The sequence below is a fragment of the Macaca thibetana genome, chromosome 8 (genome assembly GCF_024542745.1).
Source record: "Macaca thibetana thibetana isolate TM-01 chromosome 8, ASM2454274v1, whole genome shotgun sequence".
Lineage (NCBI taxonomy): Eukaryota > Metazoa > Chordata > Mammalia > Primates > Cercopithecidae > Macaca > Macaca thibetana.
In genome coordinates, this window is record NC_065585.1 from 24,437,028 (window position 1) to 24,463,618 (window position 26,591).

Consider the following 26,591-nt stretch of genomic DNA (forward strand, 5'->3'; position numbering starts at 1 on the left):
CTATATATATTGTTGGAGTTGGTTTACTGATATTTTGTTTGGCATTTGGGATTTATGTTTATATTTAGGAAAATGGATGGGCAATTTTCCTTAAAAAATTTTCCATGACTTAATTTGTTATTAAAGTTATATTAGCTTCATGGAATAATTTGGGGAGATTCTTTCTGTGTCTAGTCTCTGGAATAGTTTGATTAAGATTCGAATGAGCTATTCTTTAACAATTTGGTAGAATTCACTAATAAGCTCTGGTTCTAGTATTTTCTTTTTAAACATATTCTTTAAAATTAAAGAATACATTTTAAAATTCTTTTTAAAGAATTTTCCCATTCCTTTAAGAGTTACAAGACTACCCATGCTCTCTATTTTCTTAGGTCAGTTTTGTTAAGTTTATTTTTTTCTAGGAATTTGTGCACTCCAGGTTTTCAAACTTATTACCATAAAACTGTCAAAAGTATTCTTTTATGTTTTTGAGATTATTTATTATTTTAATCTCTATTATATCTGATGTCATTTCTCCTTTTGTTTATAATACAAATTTTATGTCAATTTTTTTATTTTCATCAATGTGACAGTTTGTATGTTTTTTAGTATTTCCTGTATAACCTTTAGATTTTTTCTTTTGGCACATGTGGAATATTTTGATAACATCAATTCTGATATAATTATCACAGAGTATGTTTATTAATTTAATCCCCTTTTCCAAAATCCATAGATTTTCCCAGCATCAATAGCAATTAATTGCTCATTAACCACAGTAATCTAGCTCATGTCTTCATGTTACCTGAAGTAGATGTATTATTACATCTGTGATTATGGTGAAAGGGATTTTCAAATTAGAGTTAGAAGATGTGGGATCAAATTCCAGGTCTGGTGCTTACTTGCAGTAAGATATTTAAACTCTCTGAACCTCAATTTGCCAACCTTTTTATTGTTAAAATTTTCTATAGGTTTATTTATTAAAAGAGTTGTATCCATTCACTCATGCTCACTATCATTCCTTTCCTACCTTTTGAAAAAACAACAAAGCCCCAACTATCTTGACTGCTATGCCTCAAGTGAAGCTTCTAGAGGTTTAGCATTAAATCTTGTGAGGTTTTATTCTTCTGACTCTGATAGTCAGATCCTTAAAGCTTGCTTAGGCTTTTCCTCTGTCAACGTGATCTAATTCTTGGGAATTACTCTCCTAAGAAAGTATGAGGCAAGGCCAAGCTAAGTTTGGCCTCTTGGAGAAAATCCAATGCAGAAGCCCAGTGAAGTCACATTGAGCTGAGTCCTAAAGGCATCAGTTTTATGGAGCAAGATGTGTTTGTGTGTGCACATATGTTTGGGGGAGGAGGTGAAATTTGATGGGGAAAGTTGTTAGGCTTTCACTCTCTGGGTCATGGAAGTCTCAAAAAAATAGACGCATAGTCAGATTCTAAAAGGCCTTGCAACTTATGCATATTTCAGATGAGGGTGACAATAAGCATGCAATGAGATTGTGTGCAAGGAAGTGCTATAAAGCACTTTCAAAATAGGAGGTATCCATAGCATTATTTAGTCTGACAGACTCTGATGTTTCAAAGAACCCCTCACCTTCTACCTTACCTTCAGATGCCTCTACAAGTACTTTAGATTTGCAGCGTATTCGGAGTAAGGTGGAAAAATGTCATACCATTCTTGACTCTACCCTTGGTAATATTTAGTTTACTTAATGTGGTTTCCTTTGGAAAAGTTTTATGACTCTGGACTTCTGTCACTGAAAAATAGCTGCAAATTTACTGAGCCCCAAGTTTGATTTGCAGGATGTTATTATGAAGCTACACCTGGAATAATAGAGTTTTATCTTCCAGAGATACCTGTAAGGGGTAAGAGAGACACACACTTCCTGCTTTTGACGTAAAGTTTCATTCACATGTTATCTTCTGTCCAGCAAGGAGTAAAAACAATATTTGGAGTTGAGCATTCAGACATCCTTTCCGCATGTGACTTACTTCCTGTCTTCAGATGTTAGAGTATAGCTGTTAAAATAGTTACTTTATTTTCCCAGGGAAGAGAAATTATGGTTAGTTTTGATGGTGAGGGCCTTGCTGGCAAATTAATCCAGGTCCTCTCAGGACTTACGGATATCCGATGAATAAATTTTAGACTACTTTTTGTGTGTGTTGAATCATATTTTATAGAAATTTTGGTATTTTAAGTTTGTATACCTTTTCTGCCTGGCATGATTATAAAATTCTCAGAAGCCATAACTTGTATATCCAATTGATTATGTATCCTGCAATGTCTAGTCCCACACAATGCACAGAGTAAGTGCTTAATTTATGTGCAAGAAATGAATGAAAGAAATGATACTTTCAAGCACTTTTTATTTTGATAGTTCTAAGAGTCAGAAAAGAGACATCCTTGCAATGCATTTTCTCATTGAAATTTCATAGCAACAATAACAGCAATGACATAATAGCAATATTTAAATTTGAGTGATAAGCATGTGCTAGATACTGTTCTAAGGGCTTTGTATACATTTTTTGAAATTATTTAATCCTTGTAACAATCCTATGAGATAGGTGCTGTTATCAGGTAAGGACACTGAGGTACAGAGAGGTTATATACCTTCTTAAGGAAGTCCACCTTGTAAATGGAAGATTTGGGATTCCAACCCAGATGCTCTGACTCTAGAGCTCGTATTTTAAACCACTACATTATATTGCCTATCTAAGGAAGACATTGTTTTCCTCATTCCACAGATGAGGATTCTAAGACCCAGATAGCTTAACAAATTGTCCCATTGTCATACTACTACTATGTAGCTAATAAACATACAATAATGAAGAAATGTACAGCACAATTTTATGCTTGGTAATGTATCTGTGAATCGATCTCACTATATTAGAGTCTGTGGATTAGGCATCTCAATTAACCACATTCCAGAAGAAATCACAAAATATGGCAACTTGAAGAGATTTTAGAAACAATCTGCTCTTTCACAAAGTAGAATTATCTTCTGCAATGTGGCTGGGAGATAGCTCATCCAGTTTCTGCTTGAAATGTCACTAGCATAGGGAAGTCACCACCTCTCAGTCTTTTCTTATATTGAACCAAAATCTTACCCCTGTTGATTGTATTCATTGATCATGGCTCTATTCTGCAGACATACACAAAGTGAAGTTAACCCAATCCCCAGTTATTAAGTCCTGCAAATTGTTTTTCTAGGTTGAATAACTTCTAATAATTGCAGTGTATCTTTCAGTGTTTACTATCCCAAGTTTCTTGTAGATTTTTACTTATTTTGACCCATTTAATCCTCACAGCAGTTCTATAAGTGAGTGAAAGAACAAACATGTGGGGAAACCAAGTAATTTGCTCAGGACCACAGAGCTAGGCAATAGAAGAGCTTGGAATCGGACCCTAGGGTCAGACTTCAAAGTTTATGCACTTCACTCTCTTGTGCTAGTGTCTCTCATTTAATGTATGTTTTAATTATTTCCTGAGCCTTTCAACAAGCTGATCACCTGCTTTACCCTCATTTAAACATCATCTAACCTGTTAAGAGCTTCAGGTATGGGCTGATCAAGGAGGCAAAGAGAAGGACTTCTCTCTCCTTTTCTGAATGCCATACTTCTATCAGTGGAGCCTAATATCCTACTACTTTATTATGGGAATCATAGCCATGAAAATCCCTAGAATCTTTATTCTTATCAACAGCTTATAACACAGTTCTCCCTGTCCTACATGTTACAGAGATTTTTATTTTGAATATGCAATGATAGAACTTTCACTTTATCTCTATTATATTTCATCTTTCTATTTAGTGCCCATGTGAAACTCTTAAAATCTCAATTTTGTCATTGTAAGCATTAGGTAGCCCTCCCAGAGGCTACCTAGTAACTTGAAGTAATAAAAGCAACACCTATTATGCACCTCACCTATTAGATTCAACAACTGCCACCTTCAGGTTTTGAAGGAGTGTGGGCCAGTTGCTTTATAATATCTAGATGTCAAATGAGCAAGATCCCGGTAGTTCCAGCCTCTTTTTGTTCTGGCTTATCTTTTTTCTTTATGAAAACACAAGCATTGATATTTTATCAGCTTATAAGATGATGAAAAGAAAATGCTGCAGATTAAAAGTTTTTTTCTTTTCTCTCTCTCTCTTTTTTTTTTTTTTTTTTTTTGACACACAGTCTCCTTCTTTTGCACAGCCTGGAGTGCAGTGGCATGATCATAGCTCACTGCAGCCTCAACTAACTGAGCTCAAGTGATCCTCCTGCTTCAGCCTCCTGAGCAGGTAGGGCTACAGGTGTGCACCACCATGCCTGGATAATTTTTTAATTTTTATTTTTGTAGAAATGAGGTCATGCTGTATTGTTCAGGCTAGTCTCTAACTCCTGGCCTCAAGCAAGTCTCTCACCTCATACTCCCAAAGTGCAGGAATTACAGGTGTGAGCCACAAAGCTCAGCTAAAAGATGTTTTTAAAAACATGACTTTGAAAATTTTTGTGGTTGTACAAACAGGTTTCAGGCATGAACATTTGTATATGTGTAGAGGCAGCATCCAGGATACAAGAAAAAAGCATGGTAAAGTGATTGGAAGTCGAGGATGTAGAGCTAGACAACCTCGGTTCAAATCTCAGCACTGCCAGTTGCTACCATGTGACCGTGGGCAAGTCACTTCAGTTCTCCATGCCACAGTTTTCTTTCTTATAAGGTAGGCATAATAGTATGCCTACCTCATAGGATTGCTCCCTAATGAGCATACTTTACACATTTAGAGCCAGGTCCAACACATGGTAAGTAATCAATAATTGCTAGTCGTTATTGTTCTAAAGCTGGAGTTGGCAGACTACAGCCCATGGATCCAACCTGGCCTTCTGCCTGGTTTTGTGAATGAAGTGTTGTTGGACTGCTGCCACACTGATGTATTTGTGTAGAATCTGTGACCTCTTTGTGCATCAGTGGCAAAATGAAGTTATGACAGAGACTCGAAGGTCCACAAAGCCCTCAGCATTTTCTCTCTGGCTTTTTACAGAAAACTCTTGCCTACCTCCATTTTACAGGATAGAATGCGGGGTTCCTGACCCTCATCTGTGACTCCTTGGTCTTGTAACCTTAGGCAAGTGACTGATATTCTCTGGCCTCTGCTACTTGATCTGTAACAAAGATTGGTTATGAGACTGCTCCTAGAGAACAACTCTAAGAAATTGGCCGCACACGGTGGCTCACGCTTGTAATCCCAGCACTTTGGGAGGCCAAGGCGGATGGAGCACTTGAGGTCAGGAGTTCGAGACCAGCCTGGCCAACATGGTGCAACCTCGTCTCTACTAAAAATACAAAAATTAGCCAGGCGTGGTGCTGTGCATCTGTAGTCCCAGCTACTCAGGAGACTGAGGCAGGAGAATCGCTTGAACCCAGGAGGTGGAGGTTGCAGTGAGCCAAGATCGTGCCACTGCACTCCAGCCTGGGCAACAGAGCCAGACTCCATCTCAAAAAAAAAAAACATCTGAGAAATTATATTATGCAGATTCTATTTGTTGTTCATTTGCTCACTAATTCCATGTTTCGTAGCCAGACATTTGTGCTAATTGCATGTCCCCGAGTTTTTATTTTGTCTGACAGTAATGAGTACTTTCTATGTGCTAAAAACACACTTCTAAGCCCTTTGTGTGTGTTAACTCATTTAATCCTCATAACCTTATAACAATTCTCTGAGGTAAGAACGGCTATGCATCCTCATTTTTCACATGGAAAAATGAAGCTATCAAAAGGGTAAGGAAATTTTCCCAAGCTTACATAGCTGGCAGGTGGCAGAGCTGGGATGTGAACTGTATAGTCTGGCTCCAGAGTCTAGAGTTTGTAAAGTAGTCACTTAACTTTGAAGACCTTATGGTTTTACTAGAGAGACCTATTATGCAAACAATTGCATATAAATATAAGGATTTTTAAAATATTGGTAAGCTGATCAGCACAGTGCCTGGTGTGGAATAAGCCATCATCACGATATTTATGGTCCTGATGCTGTTGGTATCAGTGGAAGCTGCTACAAAGCACAGCTGGTGTTTAAGGGAAGCATGCCTGGAGGTGTCAGGAGCACTTTGAAAAGGAGGTCTTACCCCAGCATGAGGTTTAAAGGATGTAGGGAGTTTTCCAGAAAGGTTTCCACATGGAGGAAACTGCATGTGGAAATAACAGAGGCAGGAGAGAACATGGTATGTTCAGAGAATTAAACCGTACTTCTCTGTGGCTTGTGTGTGAACCATGGAGAACAAGTCAGCTAAGATTAGGTCAGGAAGTAGGCAGGTGCCAGGTGGTGAATGGCTCTGTGTAAACGGGGACAGGCTCCTGTCTTCTAGTGCATGTCACTTTCTGAGCAATGCCCTATATTGTCTGAGTGTTTAATGTCTCCACCCTATGCTGCAACAGGCACATGTGTACTGGAATGCAAGCACCTTAAGGGTGGGGAGCCAGTCTGTCTTATTCACTGTGACTATTCCAATACTCAGGGCCCTCCCTACAGCAAGAGCTCTTTAAACATTTGTTGAATTAATTAATAACTAAACCAATCATTGTGCTCTGTATGGATGTAGGATTACTCATGAGATGGGATACTTTCTGCGGGTACATTGCCTTACTTTAGCATAATCTTGCTTTGTTGAAGAATCAAGGTAGGTCACATTGAATGAGTGGATTCGTCTAAAATAGGATAATTTTGAGATAATCTTTTCTTTGGAGGCCAAAGATTACTTAACAAATTCATACCTAGTTTATTTTACTTTTGACTCCACATTTTAAAGCTCAGTCCCTTCTCCAAGAATGTCCTATGACTTATTCAGAACATTTTGGTCATCCTTCAAGTGCTTCTTCCCTTCAAGATGTATTTATGCCAGGATTCAGCTGGCAGAATGGAAGTAAAATAAATATTGGTAACTGAATGAAAATAATGATTCTTCTAGATAATGCTGCCAAACCTAAGAAAAAGTAACTTGAGAACATAATCTCAATGTGGGCTTATATTCCTATTTGTCAGGTGCCTGTAGGGTTTGGTTAAAAAGTCAGAAGACACATCTGCTTAAGGCCTCTGTCTAGAATTTGGCACACATTTGAACAGGGCTATTTCTTGGTGATGACATAAATAGCAAGATGAAGTAAGACACATTTTTTTTTTAATATTGTCAGAAAAGGCAGCTTCCCAAGGAATCAGAGAATGCTTGAAGGGTAGGGACCTTATTTCCCTCCTTTGACAGGCAAAGAAAATGAGATCCAGACAAGGGAAGTGACTTGCCCAGGGCTGGAGAGCTAATTAGTGGCGGAGCTGGAACTGTAATCCAGGTCTCAGACTCCCAGGGCCAATTCTCTTTCCTCTGCATCATTCAGCCTCTCGAGACATTAGCTATAACTTCTGAGAAACATATTACCTCTTTCATCATTTCTTGGTCTTTTTGAAAATATTGATGATCTCTCTCTGCATCTTTCCTCTGTAAGATGACCTGGGAAAATGCCATTGAGGGTAAATCTTATATTACATTTTGTTGGCAAGTCCCACTGTCACCAGCCTGTCCCCAACTTGAACATTTCACCAAAAGTCTGAATACCCACGTTTCTTACCTCCAGCTAATAACCTTTCTCCTTAATCAGATTTTTCAAACTGCACATTTGTGTTTACATCCTCTAAAGCAATGAATTTTTTTCCCTTCCTATAATCTGGAAATTCTTTTTTTGTTGTTGTGTTTGTTGTTATTTTTAAGAAAACTTGAATATATCAGATGGACTTTCTGGCTCCTTAGAAACTAGTCTGGTAGGAGAGTTGATTGGATTTGCCTAAAGCATTTCCTCATTAGTAGCCTGTGTGCTGCTTTTTCTTTCAAATGTCATCTGGCCAACCCAACAAAGATTTAATTGTGGCAACTTGGAGCCGTAGCAGACTTGGGCTTTACTGAATGCTCTTTTGAAATCTTCACAACTGCCTGTCCTTCAAACGAAAAACACAAACATATTGAAAGTGGCTTGGTGGATTATTGGTTTGAAGACCACTTCTTACTTCTCTCCGCCCCTTTTCTTACAACTGAAGATTGGAATTTTAATTGCTAAACCACAGCTTTTAAATCACGATGCCCAAAATGGGCATGGTTTATTAATTAGTTCTGATTACTAGGCACCCTGAACCTGGGCCTGGCTGCTTCTAATCAGTTTCAACAGCTCTTTGCCTGAAATCACTGCCGGTAAGCACATAGAGGTGTAATTATGCAGACGCTAGTGGTTCAGTTCTGCCAGGTTAAACCCTCTATTATGAATACATATTATAGTGTCTTAAAAGGCATTTATTGAAATGCCATAGTTTAATAGTTCAAGCTTACAAAATCAAACTCTCTCATGTTACAGGCAACAGCCCCTTAATTGGATGTTTTCTCCCAGCACATAAAAATATTGACTTAAATACACGTGCACACACACACACACACACACAATTTTTTTTTTTTTTTTTTCAGAGTGAGAATCAGTATCGCTTCCTGATTGAACCTAAGGACTCTAGGGCCAGTCTGCCTGGATTCATCTCGTGTTTCTGCCGTTTTCCAGCACTGTGACTTTGGGCGAATGACCTAACCCCTCTCTATTGTAGTGTCTTTGGTGAAAGAGGGATGATTATAATGCCTATATTGTTGCGAGGTTCAAATGAGTTAGCACACAAAAAACACTTAGCAAAGTATATGGAACATGGTCATCATTTTTTAATTGATTGCTCTAACACATTTATTTGTATTTATGTGTTATAAAATCTATTTATGCTAAGTCCTGAGAGAATTAGGAATGCCTTCCTCTGGAAAAAGCTGAGTTGTCTCCAGATATTTATTCTCTTCATTTTCCACAGTAATAGCCACCTCTCCCTACCATTTTTAGCTGGGTGGACAAATAGCTGTCAAGAATTAAAAAGAAAATATTTTCCACCTAGAAGTGGCCATGTGAGTAAGTTTTGGCCAATGGGTTGTGTGTTAATCCATTTTGCATTGCTATAAAGGAATACCTGTGTTGGAACCAAACTGTCGATTCCCTCCTGGGCAGGGGTCGCCGCGAAGGATCACCGACACGAGATTCACAGCAGAGAGTTATTTATTACTAGCGCGCTAGGGTCCCAAGCTCTAAGTTGGCCCTGGGACCCCGACTGCTTGTTACAGGCTGTTTATATAGGCAAACACAAGTTCAAACACAGCTTAGGGCGCGAAATTTAAACAAAGCTTTAGGCGCGTGGTAATTGGGTCTGTCTATGGCCTGAGCAAGGTGTCTTGTTCTAATTGGTTAGAGCAGGACCTTATGAGGTTTTTTTCCTGGAGTTGTTGATTCCGGGAACTTCGAGGCAGGGTGGGACCCCCGGAATTGGCAGGGTGGGACCCCATGAGGTTGTTTCCCGGAATTGGCAGGGTGGGACCCTATCAGGGTGGGACCCTATCGAGGCAGGGTAGGACCCTATCCAGAGCCACCTGGTGTTAATTTTTTTTAAGTTCTTTTTTTGTGAGGCCTAGTTTCTAAGTTTTATGCGGCCTAGTTTCACCTGGGTCTGGGTAATTTATAAAGAAAAGAAGTTGAACTGGCTCACGGTTCTGTGGCTAGACAGGAAGCATGGTGCCACCATCTGCTTGGCTTCTGGTGATGCCCCAGGAAGCTTTTACTCGTGGTGGAAAGCAAAGGGAGAGCAGCACATCATATGGCAAGAATGGGACAAAGAGAGAGAAAATGGGGAGGTCCCAGACTCTTTTAAATAACCAGATCTCAAGTGAACCAACTGAGTGAGAACTCACGCATTACCAAGGGGATGGTGCTAAGCCATTCACAAGGGATCTATTCTCATGATCCAATACCTCCCACTAGGCCCATCTCTAACACTGGAGATTACATTTCAACATGAGATTTGGAGGGGCTAAATATTCAAACCATATCAGGTTGTAAGCAGAAATAGTGTGTCAATATCTGAAAAGTGGCCTTAAAGCAAGAAGGATGGTGTGTTTTTCACTTCTTTGTCCTTCCTACTAATGGGAATTTGGTTGTGATGGCTGGAACTCAGCAGCCATATTGGATCATTAGACAGCACACCAGGGATACAGAGCAGTCAGGAAGCAGAAGCCTGCGTCCCTGACAACTCCAGGGAGCAGAGTTGCCCTAGCAGCCCTTTTCTTTCACTCTAGACTTTTGATAAATAAATAACAAACTCCTGTATTACTTAACACACTGATGTTGGCTGCCTATTGTAGATAAATCTATTCTTAGGCAACACCTTCCCTTCCCTGAATTAGATGATATCCTAACTACTTTGATTGCCAGGTATAGAAATTTTAGAACACTAACACAGAGAACCATGAAGGTTTCACACACTCTATTTCAGTTAGAGCCACTGCTTTACCACACCCAAGCATGGCTACCCTTCTTTCACTCCCTGCCTGGGGCTGCTTAGTCTCAGACCTCAACTGGTGATTGGAGACAGGAGTGCTTGGCAGTAGAGTTATGTCCACAATTGATAGCCAACCCTTGTAAAAAGACTTGGAGTCTCTTCCAGCAAGAAGGGCCATCTTCACCATTTTATTACTTCCTCTATACCAGAAATTATGGGTTCTTGGAGAAATCCAATGGCAATCTTCTTTTGCTTTTTTTTTAAATTATACACAGTAACAAACTTCTCCATTTTCTATACGTATCAACAAAAATCAGAACTCCTGGACAAAGGGATTTTAAGAATGGATGTGTGGATGTTACTTATTCTCCCTCAGGATAGATATGAAAAAAACTACCAGGACCTCAGTATATCTTCTTTAGGAATAGTGATGATAGTCTTTTAGCCTCATTTAATTCCTTGAAATTGAAAATTTGTTTTCTGGAGATTTCAAGACTCATTTAGGGATTTTGCTAAGATTTCCTCCCAATACTAGTGAAAAGCAGAGGTGATATCTAAAGCTCTCAGAAGAAACACAGGAAAACCTAAGCCATTACCCTATCCAAAGTATAAAGAAGAATGATACCTTATTTCTATTTTTCTTGGTGGTGAAGTTCACAGGAGTTGTTTAGCAAAGCCAAATTAGGTTTCTTGAACTTATAGGTTGGTGTCTTGGCATCAGGAAAATTATTTGGCTCTGCCATATTCGCTATACCCTACCTTTCTGAGGGTCCAGTTAAACATATTTAGATTTTCTTACTTTATCCTTCACGTCTGTTCATCTGTATCCCATATTTTCCATCTTTTTGTATATTTGTGCTACATTCTATAAAATTTCTTATCTACAGTTCCCTAATTCTTTCTTCTGACATGTCTATCTGTGGAAGTTTCAATTCTGGTAATATTACTAAACATTCTGTTTGGTTCTTTTTATCACTATGTTAAATCACTTTTAAAGAATTTCTAGAAGATTCTCTCAAGCTTTCATTTGTCTCTGTAAACATACTATAGCTTTGTAGTATGTGTGAGACTTACTGCTGTCAGGCCGAGCGTGGTGGCTCACACCTGTAATCCCAGCACTTTGGGAGACCCAGGCAGGTGGATCATGAGGTCAGCAGATCAAGACCATCCTGACTAACATGGTGAAACCCCGTCTCTACTAAAAAAAATACAAAAAATTAGCCGGGTGTGGTGGCGGGCACCTGTAGTCCCAGCTACTCGGGAGGCTGAGGCAGGAGAATGGCGTGAACCCGGGAGGTGGAGCTTGCAGTGAGCCAAGATGGTGCCATTGCACTCCAGCCATGGCGACAGAGCGAGACGCCATCCAAAAAAAAAAAAAAAAAGAAAAGAAAAGAGACAGTGCTGGTTCTTGCACGTGGTACGTTGTTTCCTTGTGTGCAACATTTTCTTTGATTTGTATGCCTGCTCATTGCCTTTTAAAATGATTCATAGGGATTCTTTGAAGCTTAGGATGACGTTGCCTTCCTCCAGAAAGGACTTGCATTTGATTCTTCAAGGCCTCTAGAGATTTGTCGAGCTTGAGATTTCCTTCAATCACTTTTAAGATTTAACATAAGCAGTCATATCATCTACTTACTTCCCTTCCTCCTGGCTTAAACTTTTAATAATGGACCATTTCTTATTATACCTCATGGACAGCACAGTTCTTAGCACATGAAAATTGACTGATAAGTTTTGACCGGATGAGGGAAATTTTTAAATTATCACACCTACCTTATACTTTGTCTTTATTTTCAATTGGCCAGTTAAAAGATTACTATATGCAGAATATTACTCCCAGTGGGATATCCCTTCTTCAAGGCAGTGCCATGTCTTCTCTCCTTTGGAAATTCCCCTAGTGCTGTGTCACATAGGAAATGGTTACTTGGCAAATATTTGCTTCCAGGCTAAGACTTGCTATACTCCCCATGCTTCTTCCCAGGAATGGATAAAGCCACACATTTCTGGAATTCTTCTGCCTTATATGGAGATTTAGAGTGTTGCTTGGATTATCTCTGACAAAAACCCCTATGGCCCTGGAAATGGTGGATCTACTTCTAATCTTTTCTCTTAAGTACACCCAATCTCACCTTCCAGGAGTTCTCTCTAAAACTAACCTTTGATTCTGCCACTCTCTCACTCACAGATCACCACGACTATCACTACTGCCTGTAGAATAAAGCTCAAACCTATTAGCTTGTCATTTGCAGCCTTCATCTAGGTGGTTTGGCCAGATCTCATGAGAAAATATTATCTCTGGGAAATCAAATTCTAGCTACACCACTTACTAGCCACGTAACTTTACGTAAGCTAAAATTCTGAGCATCAGTGTGCTGATGTGTACAATAATACTAACCTATAAGAGATTACCTATGTCAAACTGCTAGTGTTCACTTGAATTAGAATAGCCCTACAAGGCATTTCTTTCTAGCAGGTCTGAAAGAGATAGCAATATTTTTCTTGTACAACTCGTGGACACATGGACGCTCGGTAAATAAAAGATACCTTATCCATACCTTTTCTAGACCTTAGTTTCCTTGTATATAAAATGAGACCTTAAATGGTCACTTGTAACTTAAAGTGGGAAGATATGTGAAGCACCTGATTCAATACTTGGCACATCATTAAGTATATTGCAAATGTCCTTTCTCTATCCTTCTTCCAAATTGAGACCCAACTTACCTTTTCTATGGAATTGAAATAAAAATTATAAAGCAGAGCATGTTACCTAAAGAAAGGATTATTATTCTTATCTCTACTTTTTAAAGTCCTAGCTACTCTTTAAAGCCAAATTCAAATGCCACCTTCTCCATGAAGCATTCCTGGATTCTCACTTCTGCAACACTCATCCCTACTCCACTCAGAAGGATAATAATGCAATCAAAGGAAAATCTTCAACTCATCTTAGCTGATACTTGAATTTTCTATATTTCCACTAGTATAATTCTACAATATACAAAGCTAAGCAGTGTTCTAGCTTCTACTAAAATGGTTTCCCAGATGAAAAAGTTCAGGATCTTCTAAAGAAGTATATTTATTCCAGCCTCAGACAGCTTAAATATGTCCCCCTAAATTTCTGCATTTGCTCATGGGTATGTCTGTGTTCCTCTTTAAATATTTTGCCCAGAAATAAATAATATTTATTAAAATACACAGTCCATGAATAATATTTCTCCTTCTGTAACTGCAACCTGTGCTAACAGGTTTGGAGCAACCATGGAGCTCTTTTCTCCCAATTGCACTTATATTCAATTAAAACCCTGAACTCTTCTTTGACAGTATATGTTGGTGTTAAATGACTGCTCGTCTGTCTTGTATTAATACATCTATTTTTGATATGATTAAGTCCCTCAATAAAGGTCCATATTACATGCATCTGTGTATATTTGAACTGCTGATTAAATTTTTGTGAACCTGAACTCTTTCATGCTCCTAGATCCTTTTTTTTAATGGGTTCTTCCAAGGCATTTTATTCCTTTTATAAAACATAGCTCATTCTGCTTTGTGCCATAGTTTGTGTACTTTGTCTTATGTCCTATCTTAGGTGGGTTTCTGAGAAGCAGAGCATCTGTCTGGGTGATTGGGTAGTGACTTTGCAGCCTCTGAAGCTTAGCGACTTCTGTTGGCCCAAGATTGAGGAGCAGCTATGAGTTGTTCTCACCCAACACACAGCAACTAGGCTATAGGAAAAGGGTCCTAGATGGGACACCAACAGCATCCACTCTAGTCACCCATGATTTTGTAATGCTGAGTATGGAGTGTATTGTTTATCTCTGTAGTCTCCATAATCCTGTTCATGTCTTGCACAGGGAAGCCACTAGTTGGTGGAACCGATTCGTCAAAGATCTGGAGGAAATGCCCCCTAGTTCGCTGTCATTCCAATTCACTGCCATTTGTAATAACAAACACCTGTGAGGGACTTAGCCCAAGCTCCCCAAGCAGCAGAGAACCAGAGTATGTGGGTGACAGAGAGAAGAATATGCAAGTTTGTATTGCATGTTCCAAGAATCTCGTTGCCCTGTCAACTCAAAAGCTGTCTAAGGACCAAATGCTCAAATTCAGAATAGGCAAAAATACTCCTTAATACCAAGGCAAACATATCAAAGAGCAGAACTTCAGTCTGCTCCACTTGGCTCGTAAGCTATTTTTGTTTTCTTAAGTTATTTTTGTTTTCTTAAGCTTTATAAAGGTAATACACACATATGGTTAAACATGAAAATGATATAAAAGAGTAATAAATAAATAGTAAAAACCTATTTCTTAATTGTGGCTTTTATTTCCACTTCCCATAGCTAACTAGTGTTAACAATTTCTTATATTTCTACCCAGAAATAATTGTAGGCATATAAGCACATATATTTATGAATTTATATACAAAGATATTATAGTATATGTATTGCTTTCTCCTTTTATCCCCACTAATAATAGATCTTACAGGTCTTTCCACATCAACACATCTATCTATCTATCTATCTATCTATCTATCTATCTATCTATCTATCTATGTAGATATATTTCATTTTTTAAACGATGATATAGATGTCTTACAATTTATTTAATCTGTCCCTGTTTAATGGATATTTACATTGTTTCTAGTTTTCAGCTCTTACAAATAATTTTTTTGCTATTACACATTTTCTCCACTACAAAATATGTTCTTATATGTATTTCTTTGTATGTTTCCTTAACACTATTAAATTGAAAACCCTATGATTGTTTCTCAACAGAAAAATGGCATCATGGGTAATGAATGTGGCCGCCATATTCCTTACATCTATGTTGAATAATGTATATTTAGCCTAAGTTGGACTTTCTCACTCTGTGCACATGTTTTCAGCCTTTTTCCCAGAATGCAAAACTTAAAATCAGAAAATGTAAAAGTTGTCACAGTTGAAAAAAGCTGGACACAATTCTCAACTGTAGGACGTCATAACAGCAAGTTCTAAGATCCACAGAGCTATATAATTTAAATAATAAGATAATTACCTTGCGTGGAACAGAAATTCGGAATCTCGTTGAGAATTTAAGAAGTTCAGTATTAAGAGCTTATCCAATTCAAGTCTATTTCAGAAACATAATCAGACTTTCCAGAAGTTCAGCCATGATGTATTAAAAGCACTTATTATCTTTTTGCTTGCAGTGAAGTACATGCGAGAAGCCACGCCCTATGTGAAGAAAGGATCCCCAGTATCCGAGATTGGGTGGGAAACGCCTCCGCCTGAATCTCCTCGATTAGGGGGCAGCACCTCAGAAACCCCATCATCGCAGTCCTTCTCCTTCCACAGAGACCGGAAAAGCATCCCCCTCAAAATGTGCTACGTCACTCGGAGTATGGCCTTGGCCGACCCTGAGAACAGGTAAACAGGGTCAAAACTCTCCGCTGTATTGAGCAGCTCCTTGACCTCTCAGGCTAAATGGGGGCTTTCACCAGGTTGCCCTCATGTTCTGAAAACACATCATGGCTTCCAAAGGAAAGCATGAAAGGGCCATGCTGAGAATAGTGTGTGTGTGTGTGTGTGCGCGCGTGTGTGTGTGTGTGTGTGAGAGAGAGAGAGAGACAGAGACAGAGGAGAGAGAATCTATACACTGAGCACTGGTTCTGGAAAGAGTTGAAGAACTAGAATCAGTATCCTAAATGTCTTCAGGGCTCATTACCAGTCCACATGACTTAGGCCAAGTTTCTTAAACCACTTAACCTCAGTTTTGTCATCTCTCAGATGGGAATAATTGAAAGAGATGCTTTGTTGGGTTGTGAGAATTAAATTAGGAAAGCCATGTGATATAGTTTGGATGTTTGTCCCCTCCAAATCTCATGTTGAAATGTGATCCCCAATGTTGGAGATGGGGGTCCAGTGACAGGTGTTTGGATCATGGGGGCAGATCTCTCATGAATGGCTTGCTGCCCGCCCCGACGTAGTGAGTTCTTGCTCTATTAGTTCAAGTGAGAGCTGGTTATTTAAAAGAGCATGGCATACCTCCCCTCTCTTTCTTGCTCCCTCTCTTCCCATGTAACTTGTTGGCATCCCCTGCCCCTTCCACCATGAATGGAAGCTCCCTGAAGCCCTCATCAGAAGCAGATGCTGGTATATAACCTGCAGAACCATGAGCCAAATAAACCTCTTTCCTTAAATTCCCCAGCCTCAGGTATTCCTTTAGAGCAATACAAAATGAATTAATGCACCATGTAAGGTGCTCAGCACAGGAAAACTTTCCATGAATATAAGCTACAGTAATGTTTCTTATTAATGTTAGATAGAAATAAGCAAATTCACCTTACTAGGCCTCAGTGCTGTCAACTGTATACTTGGAGGGTTAGATGAGAGTTGCTTTAAGGCTATTTTCTACTTTAAGCATCTCTTTATGCTCAAGAGAGCAAAAGGAGTGGCTTTGGTCCAAGTCTGGAATGCTGTTTCCCAAAGTCGGTACATGACTTTGCATGCCACAGGCTAGATATATCACCCGACCCATGGCAATTATAAGGAATGCAGCCAAGAGGAAGTAAAATTCAGGGTCCCTCATCCCCCAGAAGTTTTACTTTAGCTCAGTAGAAGAGAAAACGTACATTTTAGGAGGAAAATAAGAGAAATAAAGAGAGTGAGGAATTGAGCCAGCAAATGGGGAATCTTGGTGACCTTTGCATCCACATTAAAGTGCTAAAAATAGGAACCGCTCGACTGGCCCTTATTTAGAATGTGTGTGGGACAGCTGCAACCCACCCGAATAGAAAGTATTTGGCTAGGCTCAGAGTTGCTGATGGGGAAAAGCAATCGGGAGTAGGGGCAGGGAGAAAGTTGCTTCCTTGGCCCCCAGCTCAATGTCTTTTTTGTTCTCATCTCAGTTACTCACTCTAAAGACGCTGCCAGGCCCTTCTGGCTCTGGCCAGCTGCGAGATCCTTCTACCCTGCTCTCCCTACTCCTCCTGTATTAGTTATTTCTGTACAGGGATTGGCCAGTTGTACAAGAAAGCCAGCAAGTATTGGCAAGAGGGGTAAGAGCAGACAGATTGGGAAGGACACAGAGCTCATCGCTGGTCCACACCCTGTTCTCTGTTTTGTTCCCCACAATTTCTGCAGAGTTCCTGGGCCTGCAGTCGATGTCCTGGTTATTCTAAGTCTCCTTTTCCTGGCCTTTTACCCACCCAATAAAACAAGTCCCATCTCCCAAGGATCTAATGTCAAAGTTTTCAGATGTGATGAACTCATGATGTAGTATTGAGTGCCTATGATGTACATTATACTAATTAATGTAGACCACGGACTGCAAAGTGGCAGCCTATAGGTATACCCAGCCTACAGATATGGTAAAATGCAGGCTAAAAAATGTCCAAGGTAAAATGTCCATAAAGTAGCACAAGGAAGGATTGATTTATGTTGAAGGCCAGAGTTCACAAGCAACATCCAGTAGTTATGAATACATACCACATAACAAAACAACAACTTTTAGAAGGGAAACTGCAGAAGATGCAAGAAGAAATAGATAGAAACATACCCATATTAGGTATTTCAACATATACTACTTTCCATCCAAGTAAGGGCAAGTAGAGGACACAGGTAAATACAGTAATCCCCCCTTATTCATGGAAGGAATGTAACAGGACCCACAGTAGATGCCTGAAACCATGGATAGTACTGACTCCTCTATACACTGTTTTTTTCTATACATACATACCTATGATAAAGTTTAATTTATAAAGTAGGCACAGTAAGAGATTAACAACAGTACTAATACTATAGAACAATTATAACAATATACTGTAATAAAAGTTATGTGAATATGGTCTCTCTCTCTCTCTCAAAATATTTTATTGTACTTATTTTTGGACTGCAGTTGACCTCAGATAACTGAAACCATGGAAAGTGGAACCATAAGTAAGGGATGACTTACTATAATTATTTAGAAGACCCAAACAACATGATAAATAAGGTAGATCTGAATACATTGCAAACTCTTTACCTTGATAATAGAGAATACACTTATTTTTCAAGTCCACAAAGAACACTGACAAAATTAACCACAGATCAGGTCACAAAGAAAATGCAATAAGTTCCATTAGGTACAAATAATACAAACAATAGCCTCTGATGACAGTGGAATAAAACTAGAAAATCAATAACAAAACCAAACCACACAAAGCCCTTTGTTCATGGGTTTTTAAAAGCTCTCTCTAAAATAACTCTTGGGTCAAAAGGGAACTATAAACTGACATTGTTGCATTTCTTCAAAGATAAATAATAATGAAAATAATGCATCCATTAAATATGAAGAGAAAGAAGGATAAAGAGAGAGCGTAGAGTGTGGAGTCAACTAGACACACAGTGGAATCTTAGTTCTATCCCTTATATGTGAATTTAAGCAAGAATCTCATTTAATTCAAATAACCATCCTAGGTAGTGGGAACTCTTCTCTCTACTTTATAGACGGTGATACTTAGCTGAGAAATGAGAGTTGAAGCAAACGGTAGATCTCAGATTCAAACCCAAACCTAGCTGACCCCAAGCCCAATTTCTGAATCATCGCACACATTGCCTCTAACTTCGGCACCTGGCAGAGTAGCTCGCCTGAACTGTAAGCACCTTGGCCAGGAGTTAATGGTCTCCTGGGAGCTAAAACCTGCGAACCGATGACAAATGCCACAGCATCTTGGGGCTAATCCTCTTGGTTGGTGACACACAGGTGCCTATAGTCTGATTAAAAACTCTAATGTCCAATTTCTCAAATACAAACAGCCATAGAACAGCAGGCAGGATTGCTGCTCTTTCTGTGAAAAAGGTCACCCAGCAGGCATTGAATCCACAAGAATATGTGACTGCTAGTGGCTGTCAGTAATTACAATATATTTTTATTATTCTACCTCTTAAATATCTCTTGTTTTTCATATTCAGCTCTTCACAGCCACTTCCCTGAACCAGGCCCACATCCTTAGGCCCTGAGAGTATTTGGGTGTTTCTTACAGGGTGTTTTGTTGGTAGTTTGCTCTTTCCCCGTTTCCCACCATGTACTCTGTACCTAGCTAGCCAAGGGAATCTGAAACACCTGAAATTTACCCCTTCCGTCACAATGGCTGTCACCTGCACTCACATCAAAACTCCTCAGTATTGCATTAAAACCCCTTTAGGCTTTAGATATTCCCTAACTGTTCAGCTCCTCTCTACCTCATCCTTTCTGTTCCAGCATCCCCTAAATAATTTGTGTACTTCCTACAATTGCCTTCCTGACAACTTCCTACTTGCCCTTTAAGCCTCAGGATAAACATTCTTCTCGGATATCAGTGTCTCGCTATACCTTCTGTGTCAATTTGTTCATTATAGCATGCTTCATAATAACTTGTGATTTTTTTCTTACATGCCTACTCAGTTCCTGAGTCATAAGCTTTCTGAGCTCTGAGACACTCCATGTTTTCATTTTATTACCCCAGATATCTAAAACTTTGGCATTCAAAACTATTTTTGTTCATAAATGATAAATAGTATATTTATCTGCTCATTTTTCATATTCTTCTCTAAAAATGTCTTTTGAAAAAATCTTCCACTAAATAGTTTTGGGAATAAGGGAATAAATAAAAGCATAGTTCTCTTCTAACAGACATAGGAAGCTTAAAGAAACCAGGACAATCCATTAACCAAGCCTGTCACTGGATTGTGAGCAGCTGTGCTACAACGGGGAGTTTATGAGGCTTTAAGTCATGACTCTCTGTACTGCTGCGTAACAGAGTCCACTGTAGATTTTCATGGTTAAATTATGGAAAGATTGACATCATCTTTCTTGGGAAACAGCGTACATCTCTATTTATGGTGCACAAATGAAACATTCACAGAAGGTGCTGTCTTGGTTTCAAATGGAAAACCTCTGCTAGGCTGCACTGTGATTCAGAGGGGTGTGATCTATTAAGTCCTGTAAGATGCCTGGATACGTTGCTACAAGGTACCCTTAGTGATGTCACCACAATCCAGTGCTTGAGTTTCAGCCACAGAAGATCAGAAACTTGATTTAGTTGGCATAGTGTTAGCAGATCCATCTCTAAGGGGTTGACTCACATTAACCAAATAGACAAAATTTGCTTATGATGAGCAACACCATTGTCAAATAGATGGAAATGCCCACATGGGAGGATCTATATGCCCTCTCATTGTGAGCAGGCTGTATTGAAAGACAAATGTGAATATGAGCAGAATGCCAGAACCCTAAGTATTAATAACTCAAACGATGTGGACTTTCAAAGCAGAGCAATGCACTCTTTCTGAGTAGATAAGCTACACAAGAAATTATATTGTCATGAAAGTGATTTGGTGAGTGTGGAATCAATAGAAGGTGTGCTAATAGACCTTAGGAAGTATGTTTTAGACAAGTAAGCTGAAAGCCCTCCCTTCCAGGACAGGGAGAGCCTTGCCGAGGTGACCCTTACGTAAATTTCTGCTTTGCCAAGACTCCTACTCCTTTGGGCTGTACATAAATAGCTTGAGGTTTCCCATGTGGCCCTTCCCTGTCCTTTCATGGCTAATTTATCCCCTTCAATTCACATGGTTCTTTCTTCCTGTGAGCACAAAACAGTGGATTTGGGTTTTGCTTATCAAATTTAATCACTTTTCATTCTAGGCTCCTTCAAGTTGTTCTCATAGTACCCTGTTTTGCGTTTTAGATGATTGGAAGTACTTTAGTTGCACATTCATAGACAGATGGTCTTTAGTGGCTACCAAGAGAGGAATCGTTTTACCAGTTCAGCCTTTCTCCCCTTTTTCCCAGTGTTTGGGGGCACATTATTGCCCCCTCATGTCTTATATAGAACTCTCAACTGTATTTATTAAACTTTGAATACTGTTGAAACATTTCCTCCTTTAGTGCATGAAGAGTGAAGATTTATGAGGTACTTTTTCCTGTCTTTTCTCCTCTGTCTTTGTTTATGAAAAGTGCTCCTCTTTTTAAGAGGCCCACAAAGTATGTATTTTCTGAATGTAGTTTCTTCATTCTTTGTTGGGCACATCATGGTGGCTTCATAATGGAAACTATTGCCAGAACTCATGATTGACATTACATTTTGGAAACAGAAAAAAAATATATAAAGTATATGTATATGGTGCTGTAATAAGTAATGTTTTACATATGTAAAAACAGGTCCAGATTAAATGTATGCTTGTATCAGTGAATAAAACTCTAGGGTTACAGTTACTATAGAAAATATGGGTTTAAATCCCAAGTCCGTTACTTATTCCCTTTAAGTAAATCATCCAATCTCTCTGATTTTCAGGCTCCTTCTTTGCTATAGTCTTAATGTTTGTGTCCCCCCACCCCCTAAATTCATACATTGAAACCTAATCTTTAATGTAATAATATTAAGAGATGAGACCTTTGGAGGCAGTTAGGTCATGAGGTTCATACTTCATGAATGGAATGAGTGCCCTTTTATAAAAGAGGCTAAAGGGAGCCTGTTTTCCCCTTAGACCATGCAGGGACATATAGTAGGTACCAACTATGAGGAACGCACCTTCACCACACACCAAATCTGCTGGTGCTTTAATCTTGGACTGTCCAGTCTCCAGAATTGTGAGAAAAAAATTTCTATTGTTTGTAAACTACCCAATCTAAGATATTTTTTATAGCAACCTGAATAGATTAAGAAATTGGTACAGAATTAGGGTGTTGCTATAGCAAAGACCTAAAAATGTAGAAGTGGTCTTGGAACTGGGTAATGGATAGAGGCTGGAAGAATTTTGAGGTATAATGCTGTGAAAGGAGATTTAAGGACAATTCTGGTGAGGTCTCAGAAGAGGAGAGCTGTAAAGAAAGCCTCAGTCTTCTTCGAAATTATCTAAGTGGCCATGGTCAGAATATTGGTATAAATACGGTGGTAAAGGCAATTCTGATTAGGTCTCAGATGGAAATATGGAACATGGTATTGGACAATGCAGGAAAGGCCATCCTCATTATAAAGTGGCAAAGGACTTTGCTAAATTGTGTTCATGTCCTAGAGTTTTGTGGAGGGAGGAACTTATGAACAATAAAATAGAATATTTGACAGAAGAAATATCTAAGCAAAGTGCTGAGGGCATGGCATGGCTTCTCCTGACTGCTTATAATAAAAGGCAAGAAGAAATAAATGATTAAAAATGGAATTTATAATCAAAAGTGATGCAACACTTAAAGATCTGGAAAATTCCCAGCCTGACCCTGTTGTAAATAATGAGAAAAATGTGTCCTGGAGAGAACACAAAGAGTGTAGCCAAATGAACCTTTGATAAAGAGATTAGGATGAGTAGGTGGAATCCAGATGCTATTTATTCATCAAGACAATGGAAGATTGACCCTGAAGGCATTTGGAGATTTAAGACTGCCAGGGCCTTGGGAACAGAACAATTTAATGACTCTGCTCTGTGCCTTGTGTTACATTGATCCTTGGCTGCCCCAGTTGTGGCTCAAGTGGCCCCAGGCATGGCTTAGGCTACCCTCTGGAAGGCACAGGTAGTAAAACTTGGCAGTATCTGCAAGGTGCCACTACACCAATACACAGGGTGCACAAGCAGTGAGGACATGGCTATCTCCACCTAGATTTCAAAGGATGCCATGTGGAGCCTTGGGTCCCAGAAAGAGAACAGATGTGGGACCACCAAAGAGAATCCCCACTAGGGCAGTGCCCACTAGACCTGTGGGGCTGGTATCATCACAGAGAGCCCCCATTAAGGCAGTGCCTAGCAGAGCCATAAGGGCAGAGCCACCTCAGGGACCAGACCTTCCACCAGTAGAGCCATCAGTGTGGAACTCATGCCTGGGAGAGTTGCAGGCATGCAACTTCAGCCCATGAGAGCTGCCACATTGACTGTGCCCATCAAAGCCATCCAGGTAGAGCAGGGCTACCTGGAGCCTGGGGGGCCCAACCCCCATCCCAGTGTGTCTGGAAGGCGGGACTTTGAGTCAAGGAAAATTATTCTGGAGAATTAAGATTCCATTTTTGCCGGGCACGGTGGCTCATGCCTATAATCCCAGCACTTTGGGGTGCCAAGGCGGATGGAGTACCTGAGGTCAGGAGTTCAAGACCAGCCTGGCCAACACGGTGAAACTCCGTCTCTACTAAAAATACAAAAAATTAGCCGGGTGTGGTGGCAGATGCCTGTACTCCAGCTACTCAGGAGGCTGAGGCAGGAGAATTGCTTGAACCTGGGAGGCAGAGGTTGCAGTGAGCCGAGATCATGCCATTGCACTCTAGCCTGGGGAACAGAATGAGACTCAGTCTCAAAAAAAAAAAAAAAATTCAATTTTTGCCCTGTTGGGTATAGATTTGGTCAAGACCTGTTATTCCTTTCTTTCTTCCTATTTTTCCCTTTCTCTCCTATTCCATGCCTGTTCCACCATTGCATTTTGAAATACATAATTTGTCTGATTTCACAGGCCTCCATCTGGAGGGAAATTTGCTTCAAGATGAGGCATATCTTTGAGTCTCACTTATATGTGATTTAGACAACATTTAGAGAGACTTCAGATTTTAGACTTTTGAGTTGATGCTGGAATGAGTTAAGAATTTTGGGGGCTATTGTGATGGAATGAATGTATTTTGCATGTGAGAAAGACATGAATTTGGGTGTGCTAGGGGCAGAATGTTATGGTCTGAATGTTTGTGTCTCCCCAAAATTCATATGTTGACAACTCATCTCCAGTGTGACAGTATTAAGAGATGGGGGCTGTGGAAGATGATTAGGCCATAAGGTCTTCACCCTCATGAACAGGATTTGAGGCCTAAGGGTGCCTATTTGCCCCTCCTGCTACATAAGGACACATAATAGGCACTATGAGGCTCTAACCAGACACCAATCTGCTAGTGCCTTGATCTTAGACTTTCCAGTCCCCAGAACTGTGACCAATGAATTTATGTTATTTATAAGTTTCACAGTCAGAAGTATTTTGTTATAGCAGACTAAGACATTACCTAACAGACTAAGACATTATCTATAAAATGTGGCCAATAATATAATCATGTTTGATTTTTATGATAGATGACTTAATGTTGGCATCCTCTAATTCCTGGCAGGATAACTATGGGGTAAATGTAGCCTTCAGTCAAACTATCCTCCTTGCTGGGTGCAAGAAAAGGGGATTTTTTTTTTCTCTGTACTCAGAGTCCAGGAGAGAGAACTGGAAGGTCAAGCTGTCATGCAGAGATTATTTTGTAAGACATTCTTTCACAGACATTTTTAAGCCTTTTGAGATTTCTGGCTTTTTATAGAGACCTCAGTTCCATTTTCCCAACTCATGGGTTCTCAATGCCTTAACTATCTTTTATTTGTCAAATTCCAAGTCCTCAGCCCACCTACCACTACCTGACCCACTACATGCTACCTGTCTCAACCCCACCCCTACCCACTTTCCCAGGGATGCTTTATTATTAGCTTAAATACTCACCATTCTGATTTTTAATGCCACCCCCACCCCCTTTTGTTGACACCTGGGAGTTTCCTTTTCTTTCTTGTAAGATCAGCATTACACAAACAAGCACACTTTTCTTACTATACTTTATCTAGAAAACCCAGGTGTCAGTAGCAGAAGCATTCCTGAATTTATGTAGATCATTATTTTGCTGGAACTGGAAACCTCCTGAAACATGGCAGTGGAATTGCTTGTAATTGGCTATGTATATCAGGAACAAAAGTCAATATTCTATTTTTTCAAGTGTAATTTAACATAAGAAGTTAAACATTTACCATTCAATTTAAAATTAAAAAAAAAACTATGAGTATTATTTTTTGGATAATTTACCTCCTTCATTTGAAATTATGGACTGCCCTCTACCACCAGAGCCATCATTTTGGTCATGCTTTTTCAGCTATCTATATACCTACCTATTTATCTATCTATCTATCTATCTATCTATCTATCTATCTATCTATCTATCATCTATCTATCTACCTACCGACCTACCCACCCACCTACATACATGTCAGTATTTGCTTCTCACTTAGAGGACCCATGTGAAATACTTTGTTACTGTAGAAAGGGTATACATACAAGGAGAGGTGATGTTAGCCTTAGATTCAACAGTGTGGACCCTCTGCATTTGAGAAATTTAGGGAGTAGAATACATAGTAACATTTCAGCAGTCGTTTTAATGGTGGTTGGGAAGGAGAAAGTTCAGAGAGGTTGGATTAAATTAGTCAGAAATTTGAAATAGGAAACAAGTGCTAAATGGTTGTATTATTTTTAAGCATACATCGTGAATGAGACTAAGTGAAGAAGTACTGCCTGGTGGCACTCATAACAGACCTAACAAAATAGATCATACACTCCCTTTTTTAAGTTATTTTAAGTGAAATTTTAAATGTTATCAAAATGATAAAGGCAGATAATTTAAAACCCAAATAGATCTAAAAGATTTTTTTAAAGCAATGGGAATTTATTAATTTTATGATGTCTTCCTCTTTTTGTTATCTGTCTTCACATGTCTTGTTAGAAGGATGTTGGAACTTCTAGATTGATGTTGTAAGGTTGTTTTTTTTTTCTCTATTGCTTACATCACATTTTTTTTACTTTATTTTTTAATCCTTCTCATGAATATATTTTTTTACCTTTCACCTGTCATATTTTGGCTCTTTTTGTTTTCTGAATTTTTTTAATAGAATTTTGTTCTTTTTTGGATGTCATATTTTCTGTTAATTCTTGGATAATAGTCTCTTTTTTTTACTTTTCTTTGTATTCTTTGTTCCTCCATTTACTGTTTTCTGTTTGTTTGTTTGTTTGTTTGTTTTTATCTTTGTCTTCTTTACTGGAGGTTTTCTTAAATGTCTGGTGATCCATTGCTATCTGTTCATTTCTTGCACTGAGAAAAATGTGTTGGAACCTATGTGGGGAGTTGGGAGGGGGATGTCAACTGGTGAGAATTCACATGGAATTATTGCTTGGTGAACCAAACCTTACCAAGAGATCCCTCCCAATTCTGCAAATATCAGTGTTTAGAAGCTTTACCTGGGTCTGTTCAGTCACTTATGGGAGAATCATTCTGTCTTTTTGAGTGTGGATTGGCGGTAGATAGTGAGAGAATACCCACTTTCCACTGTTCTAAGAATCCCAACACTCAGCATACAGACTTCATTTAGGGCCTCTTTTCAGGGCTATATCAACCCCCACCCTGTCTCTGGAGGTTCTGAGCCCATGCAGGTTGTGCAGAGCCAAGGGACTCACATCTGGCTGGAATTCTCTCTTTGTGGCCCTTTAGGTTATAGGA

The 26,591-nt window shown here is 39.3% G+C and overlaps 1 protein-coding gene across 1 annotated transcript in view; it reads left to right on the top strand.

The window, feature by feature from the left end:
• Nucleotides 1-26,591, top strand: part of SNTB1 (syntrophin beta 1) — a 279,233-nt gene that overhangs the window by 104,367 nt on the left and 148,275 nt on the right. Inside the window, exon 2 of the mRNA XM_050801632.1 lies at nt 15,531-15,747. Within this exon, the coding sequence (XP_050657589.1) occupies nt 15,531-15,747 (217 nt within the window). The remainder of the gene's footprint in view (nt 1-15,530; nt 15,748-26,591) is intronic.